This window comes from Melospiza melodia, unplaced genomic scaffold (assembly GCF_035770615.1).
Source record: "Melospiza melodia melodia isolate bMelMel2 unplaced genomic scaffold, bMelMel2.pri scaffold_45, whole genome shotgun sequence".
NCBI classification, from domain to species: domain Eukaryota; kingdom Metazoa; phylum Chordata; class Aves; order Passeriformes; family Passerellidae; genus Melospiza; species Melospiza melodia.
Genome location: NW_026948772.1, coordinates 1,301,343 through 1,325,454, shown reverse-complemented (window position 1 = coordinate 1,325,454; position 24,112 = coordinate 1,301,343). Strand labels below are relative to the sequence as shown.

Here is a 24,112-nt window from a genome sequence, read left to right as displayed (position 1 = left end):
TGTCAGCCATGAAGGGTCTTGATTTTCATATCTATTCAAACTGCATGAGGAGGTACTTGGATTCAGTGTCAATTGGTGATTGCACATATCAATTTAACAGGGAAAAAACACCTAAACAGGACCTAAGAAATCTCTTCTCATTGTCTTTTAAAAAAAAAAATATATTCAGTTTGAATACAGTTTTGAAATCTGTCTAATTACCACAAAATATTTGAACACTTAAATTATTCCCAGACGCTTGGCTTGTTAAGGTGTTCTGAATGTTAATGAACCCTGGACACTGAATTCCTGCACTGAAGAGCTGAAGACTGAACAAGCCCCTGGAGCAGGAAAATTCAGCAGCAGCCTCCAAGTTGCTGAGGATGTCAGCAGCCCCCACTGAGGCCATCCCTGCCCAGAGACCGTGGGGGAATGGGCAGACAAGGAGAGCGTCCCTGGGGCTGGGGCAGCACAACTCAGAGGCAGAAGCGGCTCTAGCTGGGCAATGGAGTGTGGAATGTGGCTGGGAAAGCCCTGCATGGGCTGTGCCAGGCAGGAGAGATAAGCCCTGACACCCATTCCCAAAAATTTCTCTTAATGAGACATTTAAAAGGAAATACAATTGTTTGTGTTCTTTGAGTTGGATGCACTGGAGAAATACCAACAAGTGGTTCTCAAGAGCTGAAAACAACCAAACAGCCTTTACTGTCAATTTTAGAAAATTAGAGAAGCTTGGCAAATGGTTTAACACAACATTCAATCAGTCAAAAATATATTTCACATTAGCTTGGCCCATTCAACTTCACAAATTCTTAGCTTGTTTAAATTTAAGTTACTCGAAATTTGGAAGAGGAGAGAATAAGAAGACACAGAAAGAGAGAAAGACAAAAAAGATACAGAGAAGCACATACACAGCTATCAACTCCCGGATTCCAGTGGTGTTTAAAAGGAAATTCCAGGAGTAGGTAGGGTCAAAATGTGTGCTTGCCTTGTCGTCAGCTTTAAATACCCCTTGGTCTTCCTGTATCCCTCCCCCATGTGGGACTGTGGGTCATTTGGTCACTAAGGAGCTGGGTTGGGGGCTCCAGAGGTGGCTGTGGAGCATTGCCTGTGCTGTGCCAGGGACTGGCAGACACTGTTGGGCTGGGATAGAGGCTCTGGGGGGATTGGGGCTCCAGGGCAGGGCAGTGCTTACAGGGCAGGGCAAGGCTGGACCTGCCCCTTCCTCCCCCACACACTAAATGTTTCCAGACAAAAATCTCCTCCAGTTTGTCACAATAGGGAAGGTTGGAGATGAAGTCCCAGTTCTGGTCATGGGCACCTGGACAAGAAGGACAGTTCATTTCCATAGGAGGGAAAGCATGGAGCCTCAGTGTTTCAGGAGCAGATGAGAAGAGACCCTTAACATGCCAAGGTAAGCTGGACCAGTCAGGCAGTCCATGGGAGGCCAAACCAGACAGACCTATTCTGTGTTCCCTTGGTTTTATGGGGACCCATAGTGTCACAATGGACCCTTGGTTCAATGGGGTCCCAGAGTGTCTCAATAGCTCCTATGTTCCAGAGGGCCCCAAAGTGTCACAATAGTCTCAAATGATTCCATGAGGCCTTGCAGTGGCACAGTGGTCTCTATGGTTCCCCAGGCCCCATGATGTCACGTGACTGCTCTGTTCCATGAGCCCTGCAATGTCACAATGGACCTTTGGACCCTGGGGGTTTGCAGTGTCACAATGGACCATTGATGACAGAAGGCCCCTCTGTTTCACCCTGGAGCTTTGGTTCCTCACAGCCCTGCAGTGTCACAAAGGCCTCTTGGTTGTTCTGTGAGGCTATGAAGTATCTTAATGGCCTGTCTATGGCTCCAGGAGGCCTTGCAATGTAAAAATAGATCTTTGGCTCCATGAGGCTCCGTAGTGTCACAATGGACCCTTGGTTTGATGCAGCCTCTCAGTGTCACAATGATCCCTGCATTCCATGGAACCACACAGCATCAGTACGGTCCCCTTGGTTCCATGAGGTCCATGTCACAGTGCTCTCCATGATTTCATGAGGCCCCACAGTGTCACAATGGTCCCTTGGTCTCACAGACCCCGTAGTGTCACAATCGTCCATTGGTCTCACAGGGCCCCACAGTGACACAATGGTCCCTTGGTCTCACAGGGCCCCACAATGTCACAATGGTCCCTTGGTGTCACAAGGCCCCACAGTGTCACAATGGTCCCTTGGTCTCACAGGGCCCCACAGTGTCACAATGACCCCTAGGTCTCACAGGGCCCCACAGTGTCACAATGGTCCCTTTTGAGGTTTGAGGTTAAGTGAGGTTAAGTCACAAGGTCTAAGCTAAATTGAATGCTTCTGACAGTAGTTCTTTTGCTAAGCTGCAAAGTTTAATTAAAGTTATAAGGTGAGCTAGATGCTGTTAAATGTTATTCCTATGTTAAATTGAAAAGTCATAGGTTATAAGTTAGGTTAAATACTATTAAGTGTTTTTCTTTTGCTAAATTGAGAAGTTGAAGGTAGAAATTAAGGTTAAGTTATAAGTTAAGTCCCATTAAGTTTGAGCTCTGTTAAGCTTTTAGCTCATGTTCCTTTTATCATTGCCCTCAATGTCCTTGTGTCACACACACACACAGGGACAGTTCTCAGTTCATTTCTGGTTTGATTGCCTAAGTTTGATTTGGTTTTGTTGTTGCTTTGTTTCCTTGGTGTGCCTGAAGTGTCCAGTGAGGAGCAGAGTGACTCTTGCCAAGGAACTTTGTGCTGCTGTCCCTTAATATTCAATCTGGTTTTTGCTGATGCCTCACTGGGGATGTTTCCAGCGCTCTCAAGCCGTCATTCGTAACAGAGTGAAGGAGCCCTGGCCCAGGCTCTGGCCCTGGGGGACATGGGGATGCTGCCTGGCGGTCCCTGTCCTGCCAACCCCAGGGCCCTGGACCCGTCCAAAAGTCAGGCTCTGGTGTCGATGTCATGGACTATCCTCTGGGGGAGGCTGCGGTGCTAGGGGTGGGAGGACCAGGGGGGACAGGGGACCCCACTGTGCACGAGCAGGGTTGGACTGCTCTGGGAGGGGAACTGTGAGGGGGGGCGGGGCAGAGTGGCCTCATCAGTGACCTCACACAGCTGCTCTGTGATGTCACACACCCCCATGTGATGTCACAGATCCAAGTCTATGATGTCATCTGTGATGTCATACAGCAGTGTTGTGATGTCACAGAAGACGGTGATGTCACAAAGTCAGCATATGGTGTCACAATCTGTTCTGTGATGTCACAGCCTGCTCTGTGATTTTACACAGCCACCTGGTGATGTCACAACCCACTTTCTGGTGCCACAGATCCACACTCTATGACGGCAGGGTTTGCTCTATGGCCTCACACCCTCCTCTGTGACATTACAGCCAGCTCTGTGATGTCACAATCCCCTCAGTGATGTTAAAAAACCCTCAAGAACTCAATTACACTGAAACAGTGAAGTGTCTTGTTTGAAAGAGATCCCTGTCAGGGGCACAACTGAGAAAGTGTCCCCAGGTTCCAGTCAGAGCAGAACACTGGAGGCAGTGATGACAGCTGGGGACAAGCAAGGCAAAGGTGTCTCTGGTGCTGAACAAACCTGGAAGTGGTTCAGGAATGCAAAGGGCATTCCTGAACCACTCAGGGCTCAGGGACAGGATCTGCCTAAACCCCAGCCCCTGGCCTGGCAGATCCTGTCCCTCCCTCATTGCTCAGGACTCTTCCTGGGATGGGCACTGGCATGTGGGGATGTGCAATGGCAAGGGCAGGAGCATGGGGCGGCCCCTGCCAGGCTGCTGAGCAGGGACAAGGAGGCAATGAGGCCCCAGCCCTGCAAGGGTCACTTGTCCCTTCATGGCCTCAGGCCCAGGACCAGCAGCCATGGCCAAAATGTTGCCCAAAGTTGGCTCTGGCAGGGCTGTCTTGCAGCTGCTGCCCATCCCTGTGCCCTGTGCAGCCCAGGTTGTCCCACCGTGTCCCTGCCCTGCGCCTCTGTCCCTGCAGGCTGTCGGCATCCCCCGGCTGCCCCACCTGGCTGGGCCCTTCCTTTGCTGACAGCTCTGCCTCCTGCCTGCCTCTGCCTGCCCACACAGAGCCTGGGGCTGATACCGAAAGGGTTAATTCAATTTTTACTGTCTCTGTGAACTTTTAGCACAGGAACAAGGCATTCAGCAGCTACTTTCCCAGCACGGATGTTTGGAAGAGAAGACATCTGGCTCAAGATTGCAGTGATAGAAAAAACGACTGAACCTGGGAACTTGGGGTGGGTTTTATAGTAATGGGTAAACTGTAATACACATTTAGTGGTACTGGTAGAATTACATGTCCACATAAGGTTAGGAGTTATCCCTCACTAGACCTCAGGGCTGAATAAATGATACCCACTTAAATAGCAAATTAGTGTTAATACTTATTCTGGTATTTTGGATATTTGGTGATGGCGAGGCCTCACAGAACCAAGGAGTCAGCTGTGACACTGTGCAAACTCATGGAACAAAGGGTCCATTGTGACACAGTAGAATCCCATGGAACCAAAATCCATTTTGGCACATTGGAGCTACATTGAACCAATGGTCCATTGTGATATTGCAGATCCAAGGAGAACATTGTGACACTGAGAAACCTCTTGGTGACCATTTTGACCAGCAAGGCCTCATGGAACCAAGGGTCCCTTGTTAAACTGTGTGGCCTCATGGGACCATGAGCCATTGTGGCACAGCATGGCCACGTGGAGCCAAGGGGCCACTGTGACACTGTGGATCCAAGGAGACCATTGAGACTGAGGAACCTCATGGAACCAAGAGTCCATTGTCACACTGTGGGGCCCTGTGGAACCAAGGGGAGCACAGTGACTTTGTGTGGCCTCATGGAACAATGGAGACTATTCTGACACTTTGGGACCCACTGGAACCAAGAGGCCATTAGAGCATGGGAGGGCCTCATGGAACCAAGGGGACTACAGTAAACACTGTGGGCCTCCATGGGATGAAGCATCCAGTGGAACCAAAGGTCCATTGTGACACAGCAGGGCCTCATGGAACCATGAAGGCCATTTTTACACCTTGAGGCCTTGTAGAACCAAATGGCCATCGTTGCACTTCAGGGCCTTGTGGAGCCAAGGGGACCACAGTGACACTGTGGGGCTCAGTGAAACCAATGCTCTGTTGTGATACTGCAAGGCCTTATGGAATCATGGAGACCATTGTGACACCAAAACACTGAAACAAGGGGGCATTGTGACCATACAAGGCCTCATGGAAGCAAGGAACCATTGTGACACTATGGAGTGTTGGCAGGCCAAGGGGCAGTTGTCACACTGTGTGACACCATGGAACAAAGGAGTCCATTGTGACACTACGGGGCCCCATGAAACTAAGGATTCATGGAACAGCGCTGGACCCCATGGAACCAAATGTCCATGGTGACACTGTGAGACCTCATGGAATTCTGGAGGCCATTCTGACACTTTTAGGCCTCGTGGAATCAAGAGGCTCTGCAGGGCCTCATGGAACCAAGGAGACCTTTCTGACATTGTGAGTCCTCATGGAACCAAGGGTCCAGTGTGACACCATGGAACCAAGGAGACTGTTGCTGGCAGTATAAAAGCTCATGGAATCAAAAGTCCATTGTCACATTGTGGGGCCTCATTGAAACATTGAGACCATTATGACACTTCAGGACCCACTGGAACCAAGGGGTCATTGTGTCACCACAGGTCTCATACAACCAAGGCAACCGCTGTGACGCTGCAAGGTCTCATGGAAGCAAGGGGCCATTGTAACACTGTGGGTACCCATGGAAGCAAGGGGCCGTTGTAACACATCCAGGCCTGGTGGACCGAAGGGGCCATTGTGACCCTGAGGAACCCAGTAGAACCAAGGGGCCAATTTGAGACTCTGAGGCCTCATGGAACCAATGGGCCATTGTGGCATTGCACAGTCCCATGGAAACAAGGAAACCAATTTGACCCTGCAAGGCCTCATGGAAGCAAGGGGCCATTGTGCCAATGTGGAGCCAAGGAGACCATTGTTACATCACTGGGCCTCATGGAAACAAAGATCTGTTGTGATTTGACAGGGCCTCATGGAATCAAGGGGCAATTGTGATGCTGCAGGGCCCCAAGGATCCAAGAACATGAAGCATGTCTGGTTGGCTGGGCCTCCTGGGGGCTGCCTGACTGGCCCAGATGACCTTGGCATGTTGAGGGTCACTTCTCATCTGCCCCTGGAGTTCTGTGCTTTCCTTCCTGTGGGAAAGAATCGTCCTTCTCCTTTGAAATGGGAGGAGGTTCATGGCCAAAATTGGGATTCCTCCTCCAAATTTGATTATGTTCCCATATGAAACTTGCCAGGACAGACAGCTCTGGCTGGCCTTGGCCTCTTGGGAGCCACTTCTCATCTGCCTTCAAAACACTGGAAACCTGTGCTTTTCTTCCCATGGAAAAGAACATCTTTAAAGTCCAGGCATCCATGGCCAAAATTGAGAATCCACCTTCAAAATTCCTTATATCCAAGGATAGCTCCCAGACAAAAGCTTCCAGGGCTGTCCAGGTTCCTTTGACTTCCTGAGGGCCAGCTCTCATCTGCCTTTGAAACACTGGGGCTCTTTACTTTCCTTCCTGTGGAAAAGAACTGTCCTGCTCGTCCTGATGTCCATTGACAAAAGTGGGGTTTGGGCTCACAGTTTCTATCTCTCCAAGGATTCTTCCCTGACAGCAGATCTGGCTGGCCTTGGCCTCCTTGGGGCTGCCTCTAATCAGCCTTTGAAACACTGGGACTCCACCCTATCCTTCCTATAGAGAACTCTCATTCCAGTCCAGGAACCCATGGCTGAAATGGAATTCCACCCCCAAAACTCCCCATATATCCAAAGGCTGCTTTCAGACAAAAGCTGCAAGGACAGACAGGTCTGGCTGGCCTTGGCCTCTGGTGACTGCTTCTCATCTGCCTTCAAAATCCTGGGGTTCTGTGGTTTCCTTCCTGTAGAAAAGAACTGTCCCTCTTTTCCAGGTGCTCTTGGCATCAGGCATTTGACCACTGTATAGGGACACAGGAGCTCTGTGCTCAGTGGGGTGGAGACTGAAGAGAGCAGAGGAGAGCCCTGGGAGGGACTGAAGGGTGGTTTCAGAGATGGTGGATCCTTTTGACATAGTAGGGAACAGCTGGAGAAAAGAAGAATTATTGCCAAGTTGGGGAGGCCCAGACTGGAAGCAAAGAGAAAGGAATTTCCCTGCCAGGGCAGGGCTGTGGTGCAGCAGGTCCCCAGCAGGAGCTTGGAGCAGCCTAAGGCTTTGTGTGGGCAGGCAGAGGCAGGCAGGAGGCAGAGCTGTCAGCAAAGGAAGGGCCCAGCCAGGTGGGGCAGCCGGGGGATGCCGACAGCCTGCAGGGACAGAGGCGCAGGGCAGGGACACGGTGGGACAGCCTGGGCTGCACAGGGCACAGGGATGGGCAGCAGCTGCAAGACAGCCCTGCCAGAGCCAACTTTGGGCAACATTTTGGCCATGGCTGCTGGCCCTGGGCCTGAGGCCATGAAGGGACAAGTGACCCTTGCAGGGCTGGGGCCTCATTGCCTCCTTGTCCCTGCTCAGCAGCCTGGCAGGGGCCGCCCCATGCTCCCGCCCTTGCCATTGCACATCCCCACATGCCAGTGCCCACACCAGGAAGAGTCCTGAGCAAGGAGGGAGGAACAGCATCTGCCAGGCCAGGGGCTGGGGCTCAGGCCTTGGCCCTATGCATTCATGAAACACATCCAGGTGTGCTCAGTATCAGAGACACCTTTGCCTTGCTTGTCCCCAGCTTCCATCACTGACTGCAGTGTTCTGCTCTGACTGGAACCTGGGGACACTTTCTCAGTTGTGTCCCTGACAGCGATCTCTTCAAAGTCCAAGAAACTTCAGTGTTTCAATGTAACTGAGTTCTTGAGTGTTCTATGAGATCACAGAGCTGGCTGTGATGTCACAGAGTAGGGTGTAATGCCATAGAGCAGACTGTGCCATCATAGAGTGTGGCTCTGTGGCATCAAAGAGTGGGTTGTAACATCACCAGGTGGCGGTGTAATATCATAGAGCAGGCTGTGACATCACAGAACAGACTGTGACATCACAGGATAACTTTGTGACATAGCAGTCTTCTGTGACATCACAACACTGCTGTATGACATCACAGGGTGACATCATAGAGTTGGATCTGTGGTATCACATGTTTTGCGTCATCTCAGGAGGCTTTGTGACATCACAGGGGCAGTGTGACATGGCAGAGATGTCCATGTGACATCAAGGCGGGCATTGTGATGTCACAGGGGTAGTATGATATCACAGAGATAGCTGTGTGACATCACAGAGTCTGTGTGACATTACAGGGGCTGTGTGACACCACAGGAAGTCTATGTGACATCACAGAGGGGTGTGTGACATCACAGGAGGCTGTGTGAGGTCACTGGGAAGGTCACTCTGCCCCAGCCCCCCCTCACAATTCCCCCCAGAGCAGTCCAACCCTGCTCGTGCACAGTGGGGTCCCCTGTCATCCCAGGTCCCCCCGCCCCTGGCCCCGCAGCCTCCCCCAGAGGATGTTCCACGAGATCGACCCCAGAGCCTGACACGGGGACGGGGGGCTGGGCCCTGGAGGTGGCACAGGGGGACTGGGACTCTCCGGCAGCGTCCCTGTGTCCCCAGGGCCAGAGCCTGGGCCAGGGCTCCTTCACCCTGCTACCAACGAGGCCTTGAGAACGCTGAAAAAATCTGCAGCAAGAGATCAGATAAAGCCAGATTTAATATTACGGGACAGCAGCACAAAGTTCCTTGGCAAGAGTCACTCTGCTCCTGACTGGACCCTTCAGGCACAGCACGGAAACAAAGCAACAACAAAACCAAACCAAATCCAGGCAATCAAGCCAGAAGTGAGCCAAGAACTGTCCCTGTATGTGTGACACAAAGACAGTGAGGGCAAGGATAAAAGGAACACGAGCTAAAAGCTTAACAAAGGTCAAATTAATAGGACTGAACTTATACCTTAACTTTAACTGATACCTTAAACTTCACAATATAGCAGAAGAACAGCACTTAACAGTACTTACCCTAAGTTATAACATAGGACTTTGCAATTTAACAGAAGAATAACATTTATTAATATTTCACTTAGTAATAACTTATATTAAACATAGTAACTTAGAAAAAGAACAACTCTGAGAAGCATTTGACTTAGACCTTGTGATTTAACCTCACTTACAGGCATGATTGACTCAGCAATCCAAGGCACTCAAACCCCTCAGAGAGCAGCATTTCTGCCACATTTCTCCAGCACAGGCACTCCTGTGTGCACACAGACACAAAGAGTCAGTGCAAGGCACCTGTGAGAAATTCCCCTGAGGGCAGGCAATGCTCCCTGTGGATCCTTTGGCATCTCCCCAGCGGGTGAAGGGTTGAGCCTGGAGGAGTGGGGGGATCGGCCCAGGCTCCGTCGTTGTTCGGGATCAGTGAGTGCAGCAAACGGGAGAGTTCCCGGCTGGGAGAGGCCCCACTCAGAGGGAGTCGCTGGCCCAGGAGAGCTCCAAGGGCTCCTTTTGGAGCACTGTTTGCAGGGCCCCAAGAGAGGGGCTTCAGTCCCAGCAATGGCTCATCCTGGCCACACTTGGCACCAACAGCTTTCTTTGGATGGGTGAGAACAGGGATGTTGTGCCACTGAGGGAACAAAAACAGTTCCCAGGGCTGGTCCTACAGAAACCAGGAGCTGGTTGGGCAGCAGCACTGCCTGGAGCAGACAGTGTTTGTGATGAGTGGCAGAGGAGCTGAGCCCAGGGGCTGTTGGCCAAGGCCGAGGCCCAAGGAGCATTTCTCAGCTGTCAGGGCAGCCTGAGATGGAGAGGGGGGAATGCAGCAGCACAGGGCCATGGAACCAAGGGACGATTGTGACACTGTGGGGCCTTGTGACACCAAGGAACGAGTGTGACACTGTGGGGTCCTGTGAGACCAAGGGACCATTGTGACACTGTGGGGCCCTGTGAGACCAAGGGGCCATTGTGACACTGTGGGGCCTCATGGAATCACGGAGAGCACTGTGACATTGCTGGTCCTCATGCAACCAAGGGGACTGTACTGATGCTGTGTGACTCCATGAAATGTAGGGGTCATTGTCACACTGAGAGGCTCCATCAAACTAAGGATCCATTTGTGACACCATAGGGCCTCATGGAACTGTGGAGACCATTGTGACACTTTGGCGTGTCTTGGAACCAAGAGGCCATTGTGACACTGCAAGATTCAATAGAGCCAAAGGTCTATTGTGACATTGCAGGGCCTCATGGAATCATGGAGACACCATTAAGACACTTCACAGCCTCATAGAACCAAGGAGACCGTTGTGACACTAAAGGGCACCATGGAGTCGTGGAGACCATTGTGACACTGAGGGGACTCATGGAAGCATGGAGACCATTTTGACACTAAGAGGATCCATGGAATAAGCAAAGCATTGTGACACTGTGAGGCTGCATGGAACCAGTGAGACCATTGTGGCCCTGGGGGTCCCCACAGAACCAAGAGGATCATTGAGATACTCTGGGGCCTCGTGAAACCAAGAGGCCTTTGTGACACTGCAGGACTGCATGGAAACAAAGGTCTATTGTGACATTGCAGGGCCTCATGACATCAGTGGTCCATTGTGACACTGGGAAACCAAAAGAGACCATTGTGACACTGCAGGGCTGCATGGAACCAAGGGGCCATTTTGACATTGTGGAACTCCATTGAACCCAGGGTTCATTGTGACCCTGCAGGGATGTGTGGAACCAAAGATCCAGAGTGACACTGAGTGGCCTCCTGTAATCAATGGTCCATTGTGACACTGTGGAGACAAAGGAGATCATTGTGACACTGCAAACCCCCAGGGTCCAAAAGTCCATTGTGACATTGCAGGCCTCATGTAATAGAGGAGTCGCGTGACATTGTGGGGCACATGGAACCATGGAGGCCATTGTGACACTGCAAGGCCTCATGGAATCATTGGGACCATCGTGAAACTGTGGGGCCTTATGGAACCTAGGGGCCATTGTGACATTGTTGGACCCCATCAAACCAAAGGGTCCATTGTGTTACTGCTGGACCCCATGGAAACAAGTCACAATTATGTCACTGTTGGACCTCATTGATCGAAGGCACCATTGTGACACTATGGGGCCCCACAAAACCAAGGGAACACAGAACAGATCTGGCTGGTTTGGCCTCCCAGGGTCCCCTACACTGGTCCAGATGACCTTGGCATGTTGAGGGTCTCTCCTCATCTGCTACTGAAGCACTGGGGCTCCATGCTTTCCTTCCTATGGAAAAGATCTCTCCTTCTTCTCCGGGCACCCCTGGCCAGAATTGGGATTTCACCTCAAAATTTCCATATATACAGGGATTGTTCGCATGGGAATATTGCCAGAACAAGTCTGGCTGGTAATGGTTTCACAAGGGTCACGTCTCACCTGTCCCCAAAGCACTGTGGAAGGCTCTGTTCTCTCTTTCCTATGAGAAAGAACCATCCCGCTTCTCCAGGAACCCATGGCTGATAGGGCTTCCACCTAAATGAGCCTTGCTTGCTCTTATCCTATGCAAGCTGTTACAGCTCCAGAGCTCAGTCTCCAAGGGGACTGGGTGCTAGAAGCCAGCTCGCTCTCAGACCAAGGCCGCGGGACAGCCCTAGCAAGCAGGGAATATATAGCTCTTAGTGATTAGGCAGCTCTTATGATTTCAAGCTCTTTGCTTGCTAGGTAGCTTTTCCCTTGGCCTAAGGCTCCAGCAGACGGTAGAGAGAGGAGAAGCAGAAGACGCTGGCTGTTCTACGAGTATGGCTTTATTGGAGGGTCCGTGAAGGGTCTCAGCTCTTCTTCTTCCGAGTTAGTAGGGGTAGAGTATGCTGCTTTTATACCCTTGGCCCGGATCCAATCCTGACCAATGGCAAAGGTGTTAGAGTGACCATAAGTGACCAATAGTAGGGTTAACAACATATTGCCTTACATGGCTATAGGGATAAGGTACAAGGTGGATGTCCCTGGAGACAGGAAACTTCTTTGCCGCTGTGTCAGCATTCTATTCTCCAAGGGGCCCTGGCTAAACCTGAGGGGTTTACTACAACTCCACTTTCTGTTTTACAAAAAATGCATTCGCGAGAGTTCTTTTGAAACAGTGAACAAGACACAAGAACATAGCTAACACAGTAAAAATTACAAGGAGAATCAACAACAATCCCTTAACTAAAGATGCAGCCCATCCTGTTAGTCCCTATTGCCCGAAAAGTTCATTGACACAATCTGGGTTTCTTTCTACTTTCAAGTCCTTCACGAGATCTTTCAGTTTCTGGATGTTCGCATGGACGGACTCCGAACACAAAGAGAGGTTGAAGCAGCACATTCCTTCATGTCCTCACATCCATGTCCGTGGGCAAGCAGCAGGAAGTTGATTGCTGCTCGGTTTTGGAATGAAGCTTGTCTTGTGGTTTCTTCTTCCTTTAAGAGATCACTTAAGGCTGCTGATGTGGCATTAGCTTGTTTACTGAGCCAGCACCCAAGGTGATTGATTTCACCGAGGGCTTTAGCTGCAGCTACCCAGGGTAAAAACAGAGAGACAGCAATCTTTTTTGGTCTGTTCCAATCATATAATCTCGGATCACAATTTTCATCGAATTCAGTGTAGGACCTTTTTTCACGTTTTGATTCTCTTTCTTTTTTCCAATTATGTAACAGGGTGATATTTGGAGTAAGGGTAGAAAGTTTTCCCAGAGTACAGGGACCTCCCTGGAGTTGGGAGGGGATCCCTGCCCATACTCTATCACCACAGATGAGAAACATTCCCTTGGGTAGTACTTTGGGATGGAGAGAGGACACAGAAATTACACGAGCTGTGTAATTGCACCAATCATGAGGGTTATAGGCTTTGTTAACTGGTGGTACATCTTTTCGATATGTGTTTTTGTGTTGGTCAATTTCTGGCCAATCATTTTTCGGACGCCTCAAGTAAAATTTGACACAATATGTGGCCTTGGAGGATCCCAATAGATCCAATTCTTGGGGTTCCTCTCGAGCATCTGGCAGAATTTTTGTCCACTCATCCCAAGCATCAGCCCCATTGGGTCTCTTACCTGTGGTGCAGAGAACCTCTGAGTTCTGGAAAGGCCAATCGTCTGCTATAAAGGGAATTCCTACTAGACATGTAGAAAGTGGATTATCAATGCTTCCCATAGACAAGCACATGTTGTCTTGTTTTAATGTTTTTGCTGAGGTTACCCAAACATTATGGCTGGGCTGTGGACTAATCCAGCCGAAGGCACGCGGTACGGTGTAGAGCATCCAGGCAGCGGTGAGGACAGCACCGGAGATATTTTTCATCTTTGGGCAGGATTAGGGCTTCTGATAGGGAATATAAGCACAATTTGTTATCTTTATGATGAGAGAGATTTCTGCCTTGTTCTTTTCTGTGTTCCTCTCCTCCCCCCACTTTTTCTTTTAATTTCTAAGCTGCACTATGGGAAGAGGACCGGGTAGAAGGTTATGAGGTTTTAAGGTTAGGGAAAGGGAATAATAAGGCTTTTTACAATACAACACACAGGGTAATAACACATAATTCAGAGAACACTTTTTTGTTAAGGCTATCTGTGGCCTATTACAGCAGACTGTTATTTAACTTTCTGTTTTGTCTGCTGCCTTGTAATGGGGCGGTCTGTTCTTGTGTTTGTGGGTGTTCGACGACGCCTTCGTCTCCAGGCTGAGCTGGTTTGGTTTTGAGGTGGTCTTGTGTTTGCCTCAGGAGAGTTCTTGTCCTCGTCTGTAGTAGTGTTCGCTGTGCCTAAGTATGGTTTTTACGTATTTTCCTGGGTACCACCTTAGACCTGATGGTAGTAGCACGCATGCATAACCTCTTCCCCAGGTAATCAACTGATAAGGCCCTGAAATTTGGTGTGTTTCAGGGTCTTTCACGAGCACAGGTGGTTTCTCTGTGAGCTTTGCTTGTGTGGTATTCGCAAAGTGGTGAAGTATTGGTGGGTCAGGCTCTGACACTGTGCAGTTCAGGAAGTTGATGACATAGAGAGCCTTGCAAAGTCTCTCCACTGGAGATCTGATTTTCGTGTCCCTGTTCTGTTGCTCGAGGACTCTTTTGGGGTTTACAGGTATGCCCATCTTGTGTGCTATGCCCCATTCATTGAAGAACTCCTTCAACTTGTGGGAGGTATAAGCTGGCCCACTATCTGTTTTAATCTCCTTTGGTACACCCAGGGTGGCAAAAGCGAGGAGGAAGTGTTTTATTGTGTGCATGGTCTTTTCTCCTGCATGTGATGATGCAAACACTGCTCCTGAGAACATGTCGACCGAAACATGCACGTACTTTGACCTTCCAAAAGGGTGCATAGTGAGTTACATCTGTCTGCCACAGCTGACAGCTATTCAGACCTCGGGGATTGACTCCCATACCCATTGATGGTATCTGGTAGTTTTGACAGTTTGGACAGGTAGCCACGATAGCTTTTGCCTGATCCTTTGAGAGCTTAAACATTCTCATAAGGGCAGGTACATTTTGATGAAAGAACGCGTGTGACAGCTTTGCCTGAGCAAAGATGTTAGGAACATTAGCAGTTTCTGCTGCCATTGCTAATGCATCTGCTTTCCTGTTGCCTTCTGCAACAACACCTGGGAGGTCCGTGTGAGACCTCACATGCATTATGTGATAAGGTTGTTTTCTGTGGGATATCAATTGTATTAATTTAGAGAGCAGGTGGTATAACTTTGGGTTAGATACCTCTTTGAGAAGAGCATGTTCTGCTCTCATAGCTATTCCCGCAACATAAGCTAAATCTGTGACCAGATTGAAAGGCTCGTTTTTAAATTTTTCAAAGGCTCTGATGAGAGCTGCTAATTCTGCGATCTGTGGCGATCCTTCTACTGTCTGTACATCAGATTGCCATTCTTGTGTTTGGGGGTCTCTCCAAGTAATCACCGACTTGTGGGATGACCCTGAGCCATCTGTAAATAGAGTTAGAGCCTTGAGAAGATTTCTACTTTGGATTCGTTTTGGAATCAAATGAAAAGTTTCATTCTGGTTGAAAAGCTTGTGTTCTGGGATGTTTGATGAAGTTTGACCTGTATAACTGTCCAGAGCAAACTGTAGACTCGCATTGGTCTTGATCAAATCCTCAAAGTCTTTAAGGGTTATTGGCAAATATATGCATTCAAAATCACAACCTGAAAGGGAGCAAAGGTGGGTCTTCTCTCCTTTGTGCGAAAGGCCACACTCAATGGTAGGCTTGGATGGTCTCATGACTTGTGCCCACATAGCTACAGGGTTGAGAGGAATCTGTTCCCTGTGATTCTTTGGGAGTAAAAATGCCTGAGCTATTGGAGTTCCCTTAGAAAGAAAAAATGGTAAGTCTATGCAGTATACCTGCACAAGGATGTCTTGTCCCGGCTGCACTGTCAGCACTTCCGGAACAATGAAGATTTCCTTCAAAGTATTAACAGAATCACCCACAATTAAAATGTCTGAAGAACTCCCTTTAGGTCTATATTTTCCTGTAGGAACATGGTGAACATTCTTATCATTAAAGTCAATGGACAAAGCAGTTACCAGTTGCCAGCGGGTACCCATCTGGGTTGTCCCGTGGGTTGGGGCTTCTCCTTTGGGTCTGGAGCAGCCTGGGTATGTGCATGATTGGGTCTTGGTGGCCTTTGATTTGCATTCTGTGCCCGAAGGTTGAACGGGCACCTCAAGGAGTTTAAAGGACGCGATTGATAGCGTTGCTGATGTTGGGGTCTTTGATTATAATTCCGATGGTATCGGGGGGGTGTTCTCTCCAGGCAGTCCTTTATATAATGTCCTAGCTCTCCACAGTGATAGCATTTAGCTTGTTCTTTAGAGGTTATGACTGCATATGCACCAGAAACTCCCTCAGCAATACCCTTAGCAACTGCTTGGGCCACTGTATTTTCAGTGCACATGTGACGTGTACAGCATTCTAGCATTTGCTCTATAGTGAGGTCTGTATCCACGGGTAAAGACTTCAAAATGGCCTTACATTTCTCATTTGAGTTGCTGAAAGCAAGCTTACATAAGAGTTCCTTTCTTGCCTCAGTACTCTCTATTTGTTTCTCCAAAGCATCTCTATGTCTGTCCACAAACTTTATAAATAAAGTTTTCTTCAATGCCTTGTTTTATAGTAGAAAAATGCATTGTTGGCATTGACTCATCCTGCATAAGAAGCTAGGAGGTTTTTGCTGCGATTGCTACATCCTGCAGCGCTTCTTTATTCAGTTTCCATTTGTTCTGCTGGCGTTTGAAAGTCTCCTTCACCGGCCAATTGTTCAACTGTGAAGTTGGTCTTAGTAGCATCGGCAGTATATGAATCTGATAACGTTTTTAAGTGTTTCTTCCAATGCCTATCCCATAACAAATATTCTGCCGGTGACAGAAGGCATTGTGAAATATTTTTTACATTGTGAGGAAGCAAGACATGTGCAGAGAACATGGCTTCTAGGAAATTTCTAAAGGTATGTGAACTACGTCCATGTTCCTTGGCTATATTTCTCAATTGTACGAGTTGCTTATTAGAAATTGGTTTCCATGTCTTGACATTAGATTCTCCACCATTCCTTCCTTGCTTATATTCAACTGGAAAGGCTGTGATTTTCTGTGCTAGGTCCCAGTTCCCAGACTTTGTAGCTTCTATCTTAATAAGAGCCCACAGGTCTATATTAATCGCATCAAAATCAGATTCATCAGAAGAGCTCTCATTGTCTGAGGAATGCTGTGAGGGATATGCTACCCGTGAATTCCTTTTTTTTTTCGTTTAGAAGCATTTTTCATGGTTTTCAGTGACTGGTCAGAAGTTGGCGCTATTGGATGAGGGGTGGCAGCACAGCAGGGACCGGATTGGGTGGGGGGGTGACGCCACAGGTGGTCTCTGATCCGTTCGGGTGGCAGGAGGGTTGGGTCAGGGGTTGGAGGGACGGGTGGGGGCAGGGGGGGTATGGGGGCTGTGGATGCACGCCTGGGGGTTTGGGGGTACGCAAGCAATGCCACTGGTTTGGGGTAGTACAGGTATAGGGTGAGTTGGTGTTACTGCACATGTGTGCGGCTCGGCGCAGGAGGACAGGGTGAGGGCATGGCTCGGGAAAGCGGCGGGAGGGGTCGGGAGGGCCGGGGCGGTCTCGGCGGGGGCGGGAGCGGGGGCGGTGACGGCGGGGAGGGCGGTCGCGGGGGCGGGGGGGAGCAGCGCAGGGTTGGGTGGGGTGGCGGCGATAACGGGACCGGGGAACGCGGCAGGCGCGGCGGGGGGAGCGGGGGGCAGGGCGGGGGCAGCAGCGGGAGCGGGGGATACCGCGACGGAGAAGCGGGGGCAGGTGAACGGCGGCGCGGGGGTAGGGGGGACCGGAATCGCGGCGGCGGGAGGCGGCAACGGCAGCACGGGCGCGGGAGGAGGGAGGAGGGGGTAGAGCGGCGCACAGGGAGGGGTGGTCGCAGCGGAAGGTACGGCGGCAGGGACAGGGAACGGGGCCCCCGGGGCCGGACACGGGAAGGAAGCGGGGCCGGGGAGATGGGGGGCTGCAGGAAGCGGGGAGTTGGGCAGCGAGGGTACCGCGAGGGGGGGGAATGTGGGGGGGGGGGGGGGGTGCTGCTTGACTTCTGCCTGCGAAATGTGCGAAATGGGATCTGCAGGAAGCACTGCAGGGGCCAGCGACTCTCTGGCCTGCAAGGCACATTCTTCTGTTATCTTATGAGTACAATTAGCATATGAAGAGGAAAGATCTGTTAGTTAATAACTTTTTTCAGAGTTCGATTTTTCAATCGTTTTTGTTATTGTATGAAATAAAGGTAAGAAGTCAGTAACAGAAAAGTCCTGTTTTGTTTGAGACATACAAATGGTGTTTCCAACTGCATCCCAAAAGGAATATTCAGTAATTGTGGTCTTATCAGTTTCAGGGAAATTCAGCACAATCCAAGATACAAATTTTTTAAAAGTCTTTTTTGACAGACTATAGAAAAAGTGAAATTGTTAACAGATAAGGTTTCTACAATGGTTAAATATAACTCTCTCTCACGTGTTGTTAGTCTTAGGGTGCTTAAAAAAGTACCCATGATTTTTCAAGCCCTTTCAACAGAAAAACAAGAAAAAAAAGAAAAAAAAAAAAAAAAGAAAAAGGTTTTTAGAGCACCCAAAGGTATGCACGCAATCTTAATACTTACGTCCTTTGGGGTCAGCGGTCTGTGGAAGGGTGTCTGCTTCTCAATTCTCCTCAGACTTTATCTCGTCCAGATGTTTCTTGAGGGTCAAATTGAGCCTTCCGCAGAGACGATTTTCTAAAACGAAAAGTCCTTTCACAGAAGGAGAGGCTTCCCGAACAGGCAATAACAGGAGGCCCTGAAAGGCTCCGATGCTCCGGTGACGCTTCGCTCCTGGGGGCCAGGGTCCGACGACACGTTTGGGCCGCCACTTAAATGAGCCTTGCTTGGTCTTATCCTAGGCAAGCTGTTACAGCTCCAGAGTTCAGTCCCCAAGGGGACTGGGTGCTAGAAGCCAGCTCGCTCTCAGACCAAGCCACGGGACAGCCCTAGCAAGCAGGGAATATCCAGCTCTTAGTGATTAGGCAGCTCTTATGATTTCAAGCTCTTTGCTTGCTAGGTAGCTTTTCCCTTGGCCTAAGGCTCCAGCAGACGGTAGAGAGAGGAGAAGCAGAAGAAGCTGGCTGTTCTACGAGTATGGCTTTATTGGAGGGTCCGTGAAGGGTCTCAGCTCTTCTTCTTCCGAGTTAGTAAGGGTAGAGTATGCTACTTTTATACCCTTGGCCCGGATCCAATCCTGACCAATGGCAAAGGTGTTAGAGTGACCATAAGTGACCAATAGTAGGGTTAACAACATATTGCCTTTCATGGCTATAGGGATAAGGTACAAGGCGGATGTCCCTGGATTCAGGAAACTTCTTTGCCGCTGTGTCAGCATTCTATTCTCCAAGGGGCCCTGGCTAAACCTGAGGGGTTTACTACACACCATCATAGAGGGGATTCTCTGACATGTCAGTGCAGGCTGTGACATCATGGCATGGCTGTGTGACATCATAGAGCTGGCTGTGAGGCCAAAGTGTGTGCTGTGACATTACAGAGTGGCAGTATGACATCACAGAGAGGATCTGGTGGCATCACTGAGGGGGTTGTGACATCACAGAGCTGGCTGTGCGTAGTGGTTTGAGAGGAAGAAGGCTTTCAGGGATATGCTGTGGTCACCAATAGGTGTTCAGATTTTAATATTGGCACCTGGGGACAATGCATACACCTCTGCGAACACAGGGGTTAAAAAACAGAGCACTCCCATGGGAACTTCTCTTGGTTTTCATCGGGGAAAGAGTTCGGATTTCTCCTCTGTCCAGCTGCTGCTGCTGGGCGGGAGAGGGGCAGCCATATGGCTGGGTGAGGTAGGCTGGGCTTTGGACAGAGATGGGAGGTGAAGAGGCCCCGGCATGGAAGGATGGGAGAAGCACCAGGAAGCATCGGGCAGGCCGCCCCCCCCCAACAGAAAGAGAGAGTGCGAGCTTGTGCCACCTTGAAATTTGATATCATGTGCTGGCAGCACAGCCCGGCCCGCAGAGAAGGAGGCTTGCAGCAAGAAGGTGTCCGTGTTGTGAGAATCTCCAGGTAGTCGGAGCCCGAGTTTTTAACCCTTTTTTGGACAATGAAAACATTGCAGAACATTAACTTTTCCTAAAAGAGAGATAGAGATGAAATGGAAGAAGGAAATTTGCAAGTGTGAAGGTCTGGGCAAGTGAAAGATGCAGAAGAGAGAGAGAAAAATCTTAAGTGGGAAGAGATGATGGAGTGGCTTAGCTGAAGTCTTCTTGTTATAGTCATAGACAGAACCAAGAGTCTTGTGACACAGAGACTGCATCCAGGGGGAGGCAATGGCTCAGAGCCAAGAGGGTTCAGTGTTGGTATCCCTCGGCCCCAGGGGGTGAAATCTGGGGAAGACAGGTGTCCCAAAGGTGAGACTGTGCTCTTTTTGGAGTGAGACAAAGCATCCTTGGAAAGACAACCCTAGATGCAGTTCTAGTCCATGTGCAGTGGTGAGAGCACTAAGCATATAAAGAGGAGGTCACGACAGCAGATGTACTCTAAGCGGTGCCACGAGTGACATGAGAACACACGAAGTTTCAACAGTGTTTCCGAAAGAAACCTATAGCACAAGAAAGACTCCTCTCCTCTTGATGAATTGAGAATTCATTATCTAAAAAGTGGTGATAGACTAAGAGTTGCTGATCTGGGGGATAGATGTATTGGAATTTAGTGGGGGGAGGAGGAAATGTTTTTAGAAAGTTTTCATTTTCCCTGTGTGTTTCTTGTTATTTAGAGTTGTAGTTTAGTTAATAAAATTTTCTTTATTTCTAAGTGAGAGCCTGCTTTGCTTATTCCTAGTCACATCTCACAGCAGAAAGGTATTTTCATGATGGCACTGTCATTGCACCAGTGTCAAACCATGACACTATGACACTGTGGCATTGATAAGTGCTCAACAAACATCTACAAAACTTCAGCCAAGCCAGCATTCATCCTGGTGCCACTCATCAGCTCAGTGAAGAAGAACCCTAACCCTAAACCCTAACCCTAACCTTAAATGCTAACCCAAACCCAAAGCTTAACCCTAACCCTAGGAGACGAGAACATAGCAGTCATGTCAAGATGTTATCTCTGTTACCAATTTAGAGTAGGATTGTAGAGTAGGGTTGTTGGAAGAGTTTTGTACCATAGGATTATAGATTAGGGTTGTAATTAAATGAAGTTTCTGAAACATCAATTCATTTGGAAGATTCTCCTCCTTCTGACCCCTTCAGAAAATTCAGCATTTACTTCTGAATTACCAGTTGTTTTTTATTGGTGCTAAGTCACACCTATGGCTTCTTTTGTATGGTTTCACAAGTGAGGAAGGCTCTTTTTCATTCATCCTCTCCAGATCACACTGCCTTTGGAATATGACCCACTGGCTGGTTTTGGCACAGCTGTGGTATTTCTAGTTGAGGCAGAAAGGGCAATGGCATTTGCGGGAAAAACCAAAGGAGGAGTGGGGCAGCCAAGACACCCTGTGCAGGTTCAGGCCTTCAGCTGTGACTGGAGAGCATTGGGGTTCCTGCCACTTGGATTTGGATCCCTAAATGCAATAATCTCTTTGGCTGGAGGAGAGCCTTGCTCAAGTGAGAAAGCAGAAAGATCAGAGAGGGTGCTCGGGAAGGTCTCCTGTGATGCAGAGCTGTCAGCGCCTGTGAGGTGAGAGCGGGCCCGGCCTTGCCCAGGCTGGAGCCCCAGCAGAGCCCTGGCAGAGGCCGGAGCAGCCTGAGCTGCTGGGAGAGAGGGAGTCGGGGATATGTCTGAGGGTTTTGCTGAGGAGTGAGCTGATTTGGAAGAGAGCAGCATAATCTCAGTAGGCAATCTGTGTTTTCTTCATTAATTTCTGAAAGAAAATCACAATGTGTTGCACACAGGTAGGGGGATTAGGAAAGAAAAGCCTTTTAAAATCAGGCCTTGCTCTGCTAAATTCCCAGCTGGCCTGTTACGTCTTCTACATGCAGCCAGCTAACTTGCTATGGAAAAAGTCAAAAGAATAAGTGCAGTTAGCACAACAAGCTATTGTGCTAAGAAAACTGTTTGCATCTGTAATAAACAAGAAATCTGTCCCATGAGCGTCCATGAAGGAAAAATGTAATCACCTGAGTAAGAGTGAGTCTTAGCATGTACACACCAAAACACCTTCTAAGCAATGAATTGTTTGGAAAGAAAACTACCAGCCAGTTGAACACAAGGTCTGTGAAAACAGTTGTTGCCTTCTGGATCAAGGCAGGCGACCTGGTTCTGAGGATCAGCACGGCGACCCAAACTCTCCAGGGTCGCTCAGGCCAATGACACACACAGACACCAATATGGTGGACGGTCAAAAAGCATTTATTACTTCTTCTCGTGGGGTTTTATAGTCTTAGGGGTTCTCTACGTCAAAAGGGGGTTTGTCCTTCTTATCTATGGTTAGTAAGGAATGGAAAAGTACTGGGTAAGGAATGGAAAGTTACTAGCACTACTGTTAGTGGGGCCACATTCCTAGGGTAATCTCTTATCTTAGAGGAACAAAGGGTCCTTGCTTTCCGTGACATCGCGTGATCTTCCGCAGCGCCTTTCCCTATCTACCACATCTCCCCCCCCTTTTTTACAAATGAAGGAGGTAGTCATATACATAGGTACTAAAATGAGGTATAAGGTTGTAACTTGACAAGGGAAAGGGGTTTTGGGAAACCTGAGTAAGCTTTTGCCAGACAAGCTTGGAGAATCTTGTGACTCGCAGTGTTCCTTGGTTGAGTTCCCTGGTTGAATTCACAGCAACTGTCGTCGGCCTACGAACAGGATGTTGGTCCGTTCCAGGCGGCTCTGAACGAACGAGACCAGCTTGTTCAGCAGGCACGGTCCGAAGGTGACTGTTAGAAACAGCATCGCCAATGGACCTATCAGGGCAGAAATCAGAGTGGTTAGCCAAGGTGATTGATTGAACCAGGACTCGTACCAGCTCTGTTGGGCTTCGCTGTCTTTCTGCCTCTGAGCCAGTCTGTTCCGGAGTTCTGCCATGGAGTTTCTCACTACTCCCGTGTGGTCTGCATAGAAACAACACTCCTCTTTCAAGGCGGCACACAGGCCCCCTTGCTGCATGAACAGGAGGTCCAGGCCTCGCCTGTTCTGCAGGACCACTTCTGAGAGTGAGGAGACCGACTTCTCTAGAAAGGAGATGGATTTCTCGATCCTTTGCAGGTCGTCATCAATGGTCTGTTGCAGCTGGGACAGTCCTTGGTGCTGGGTCGCTAGGGCTGAGACACCCGTGGCCGTTCTGGCTGCTCCCAGGCCGAGCAGCATTGCGATAGTTATACCTGTCATTATTTCTCTTTTGTGGATCCGGCTGGGTCCCTCAAGAAGATGGTACATTTCTTCGTCTGAGTGGTACAGGACCCTAGGAACAACAACCTTGGACACAGAAGTCGTTAGAGTCATTGAATTTGGGAAGGAACATACAAGGACTCACTCCGGATCGCTGGCAAACCCACATCCCCAATGTGGATGGGATTACCCACTTATTGTTTTTCCTGTTAGGCTTGACAATTTTGGTGCAGACGTTGCCTTTCCACCTAGCTAGGGTTGCATTGCCAAAGCATCTGCCTCGGCCTGTGACTTGACTCTGGGCGATTCCTTTGCGAGGGGTATCCCATCTGCACTGGTGAGGGGCATCGGCTGAGAAATAACTGAAGGGAGTGTTTAGAGCGACTCCTTCGTAAAAGGGGAGTTTGACATCGTAACAAAGCCAGCAGGATTCGATTAGGTTAGGGTTGGGTTCGTTCAGGGATACAAAGGTAGCTTCTAACATACGAAGGATTGGGTCTGAGTCTAACTCGATTAAGCGGCTCATCTGAAAGGTTTCCGCTTGACCGGTCGGGACATTGCTGACCCCTGTGGGTAAGGTTTTGGGGTAGGTTACGTTTCTCCCTTTCGGCACGCTTTTAATCGCTTTGTTGGGTCCGACCGCTCGGGGTGCCGACGGTTGGAGCCTGATAATTTGCACATTCACCCTCTCTTTTGACCCTTGAAGGACCACTGTCCACGTTTTGCCTGTGGCCCAGCTAGGGTGATCTGGCTGCAAGACCGTCATGTTGTAATCAGTGCATGCCCGAAATCTAGGGATTTTATGTTGGTTTCGATGGAAGTTTCCGTGAGAGAAGAAGGATGTTTTGCAGCCGATGGGTGCCCAGGTGAACTGTAAGAATTTGTCTGGCTCTTGTGGATCCCACCCAGGCCCCGACGGTCTGGCATCTGTAACTATGGTTTCGCAGCCCCAGTGCCCACAATATCCCCACCCTGGGTGATTGCAGTAGCTTTTCCCAGGGTTTGAAGCTGGGCACCAGTAGGATAGGTACAAGTATGTGATGTGTGGGGAATAAGGGTTTACCCTTGGCTGTCCTGGAAACAGGTCGGTGATGCGGAGCACGAAGGATGGGGTGTTTGGTGTGGTGATTTCTCTGAGTACTTTGCCACTACTAAGGTGTCGCATGACCCACCTGAAGGGCCAATGGGGGTAGTGGTCTGGGCTGGCTTGCCCTCT

At 49.4% G+C, this 24,112-nt stretch overlaps 1 protein-coding gene across 1 annotated transcript in view; it reads right to left on the bottom strand.

Moving 5' to 3' along the window:
- The window catches only part of LOC134434649 (zinc finger protein 883-like), a 149,927-nt gene extending 135,612 nt beyond the window's left edge, over window positions 1-14,315 (bottom strand). Inside the window, exon 1 of the mRNA XM_063183293.1 lies at window positions 14,121-14,315. Coding sequence (XP_063039363.1) covers window positions 14,121-14,315 — 195 coding nt within the window. The remainder of the gene's footprint in view (window positions 1-14,120) is intronic.
- Between the last annotated feature and the right edge of the window lie 9,797 nt (window positions 14,316-24,112).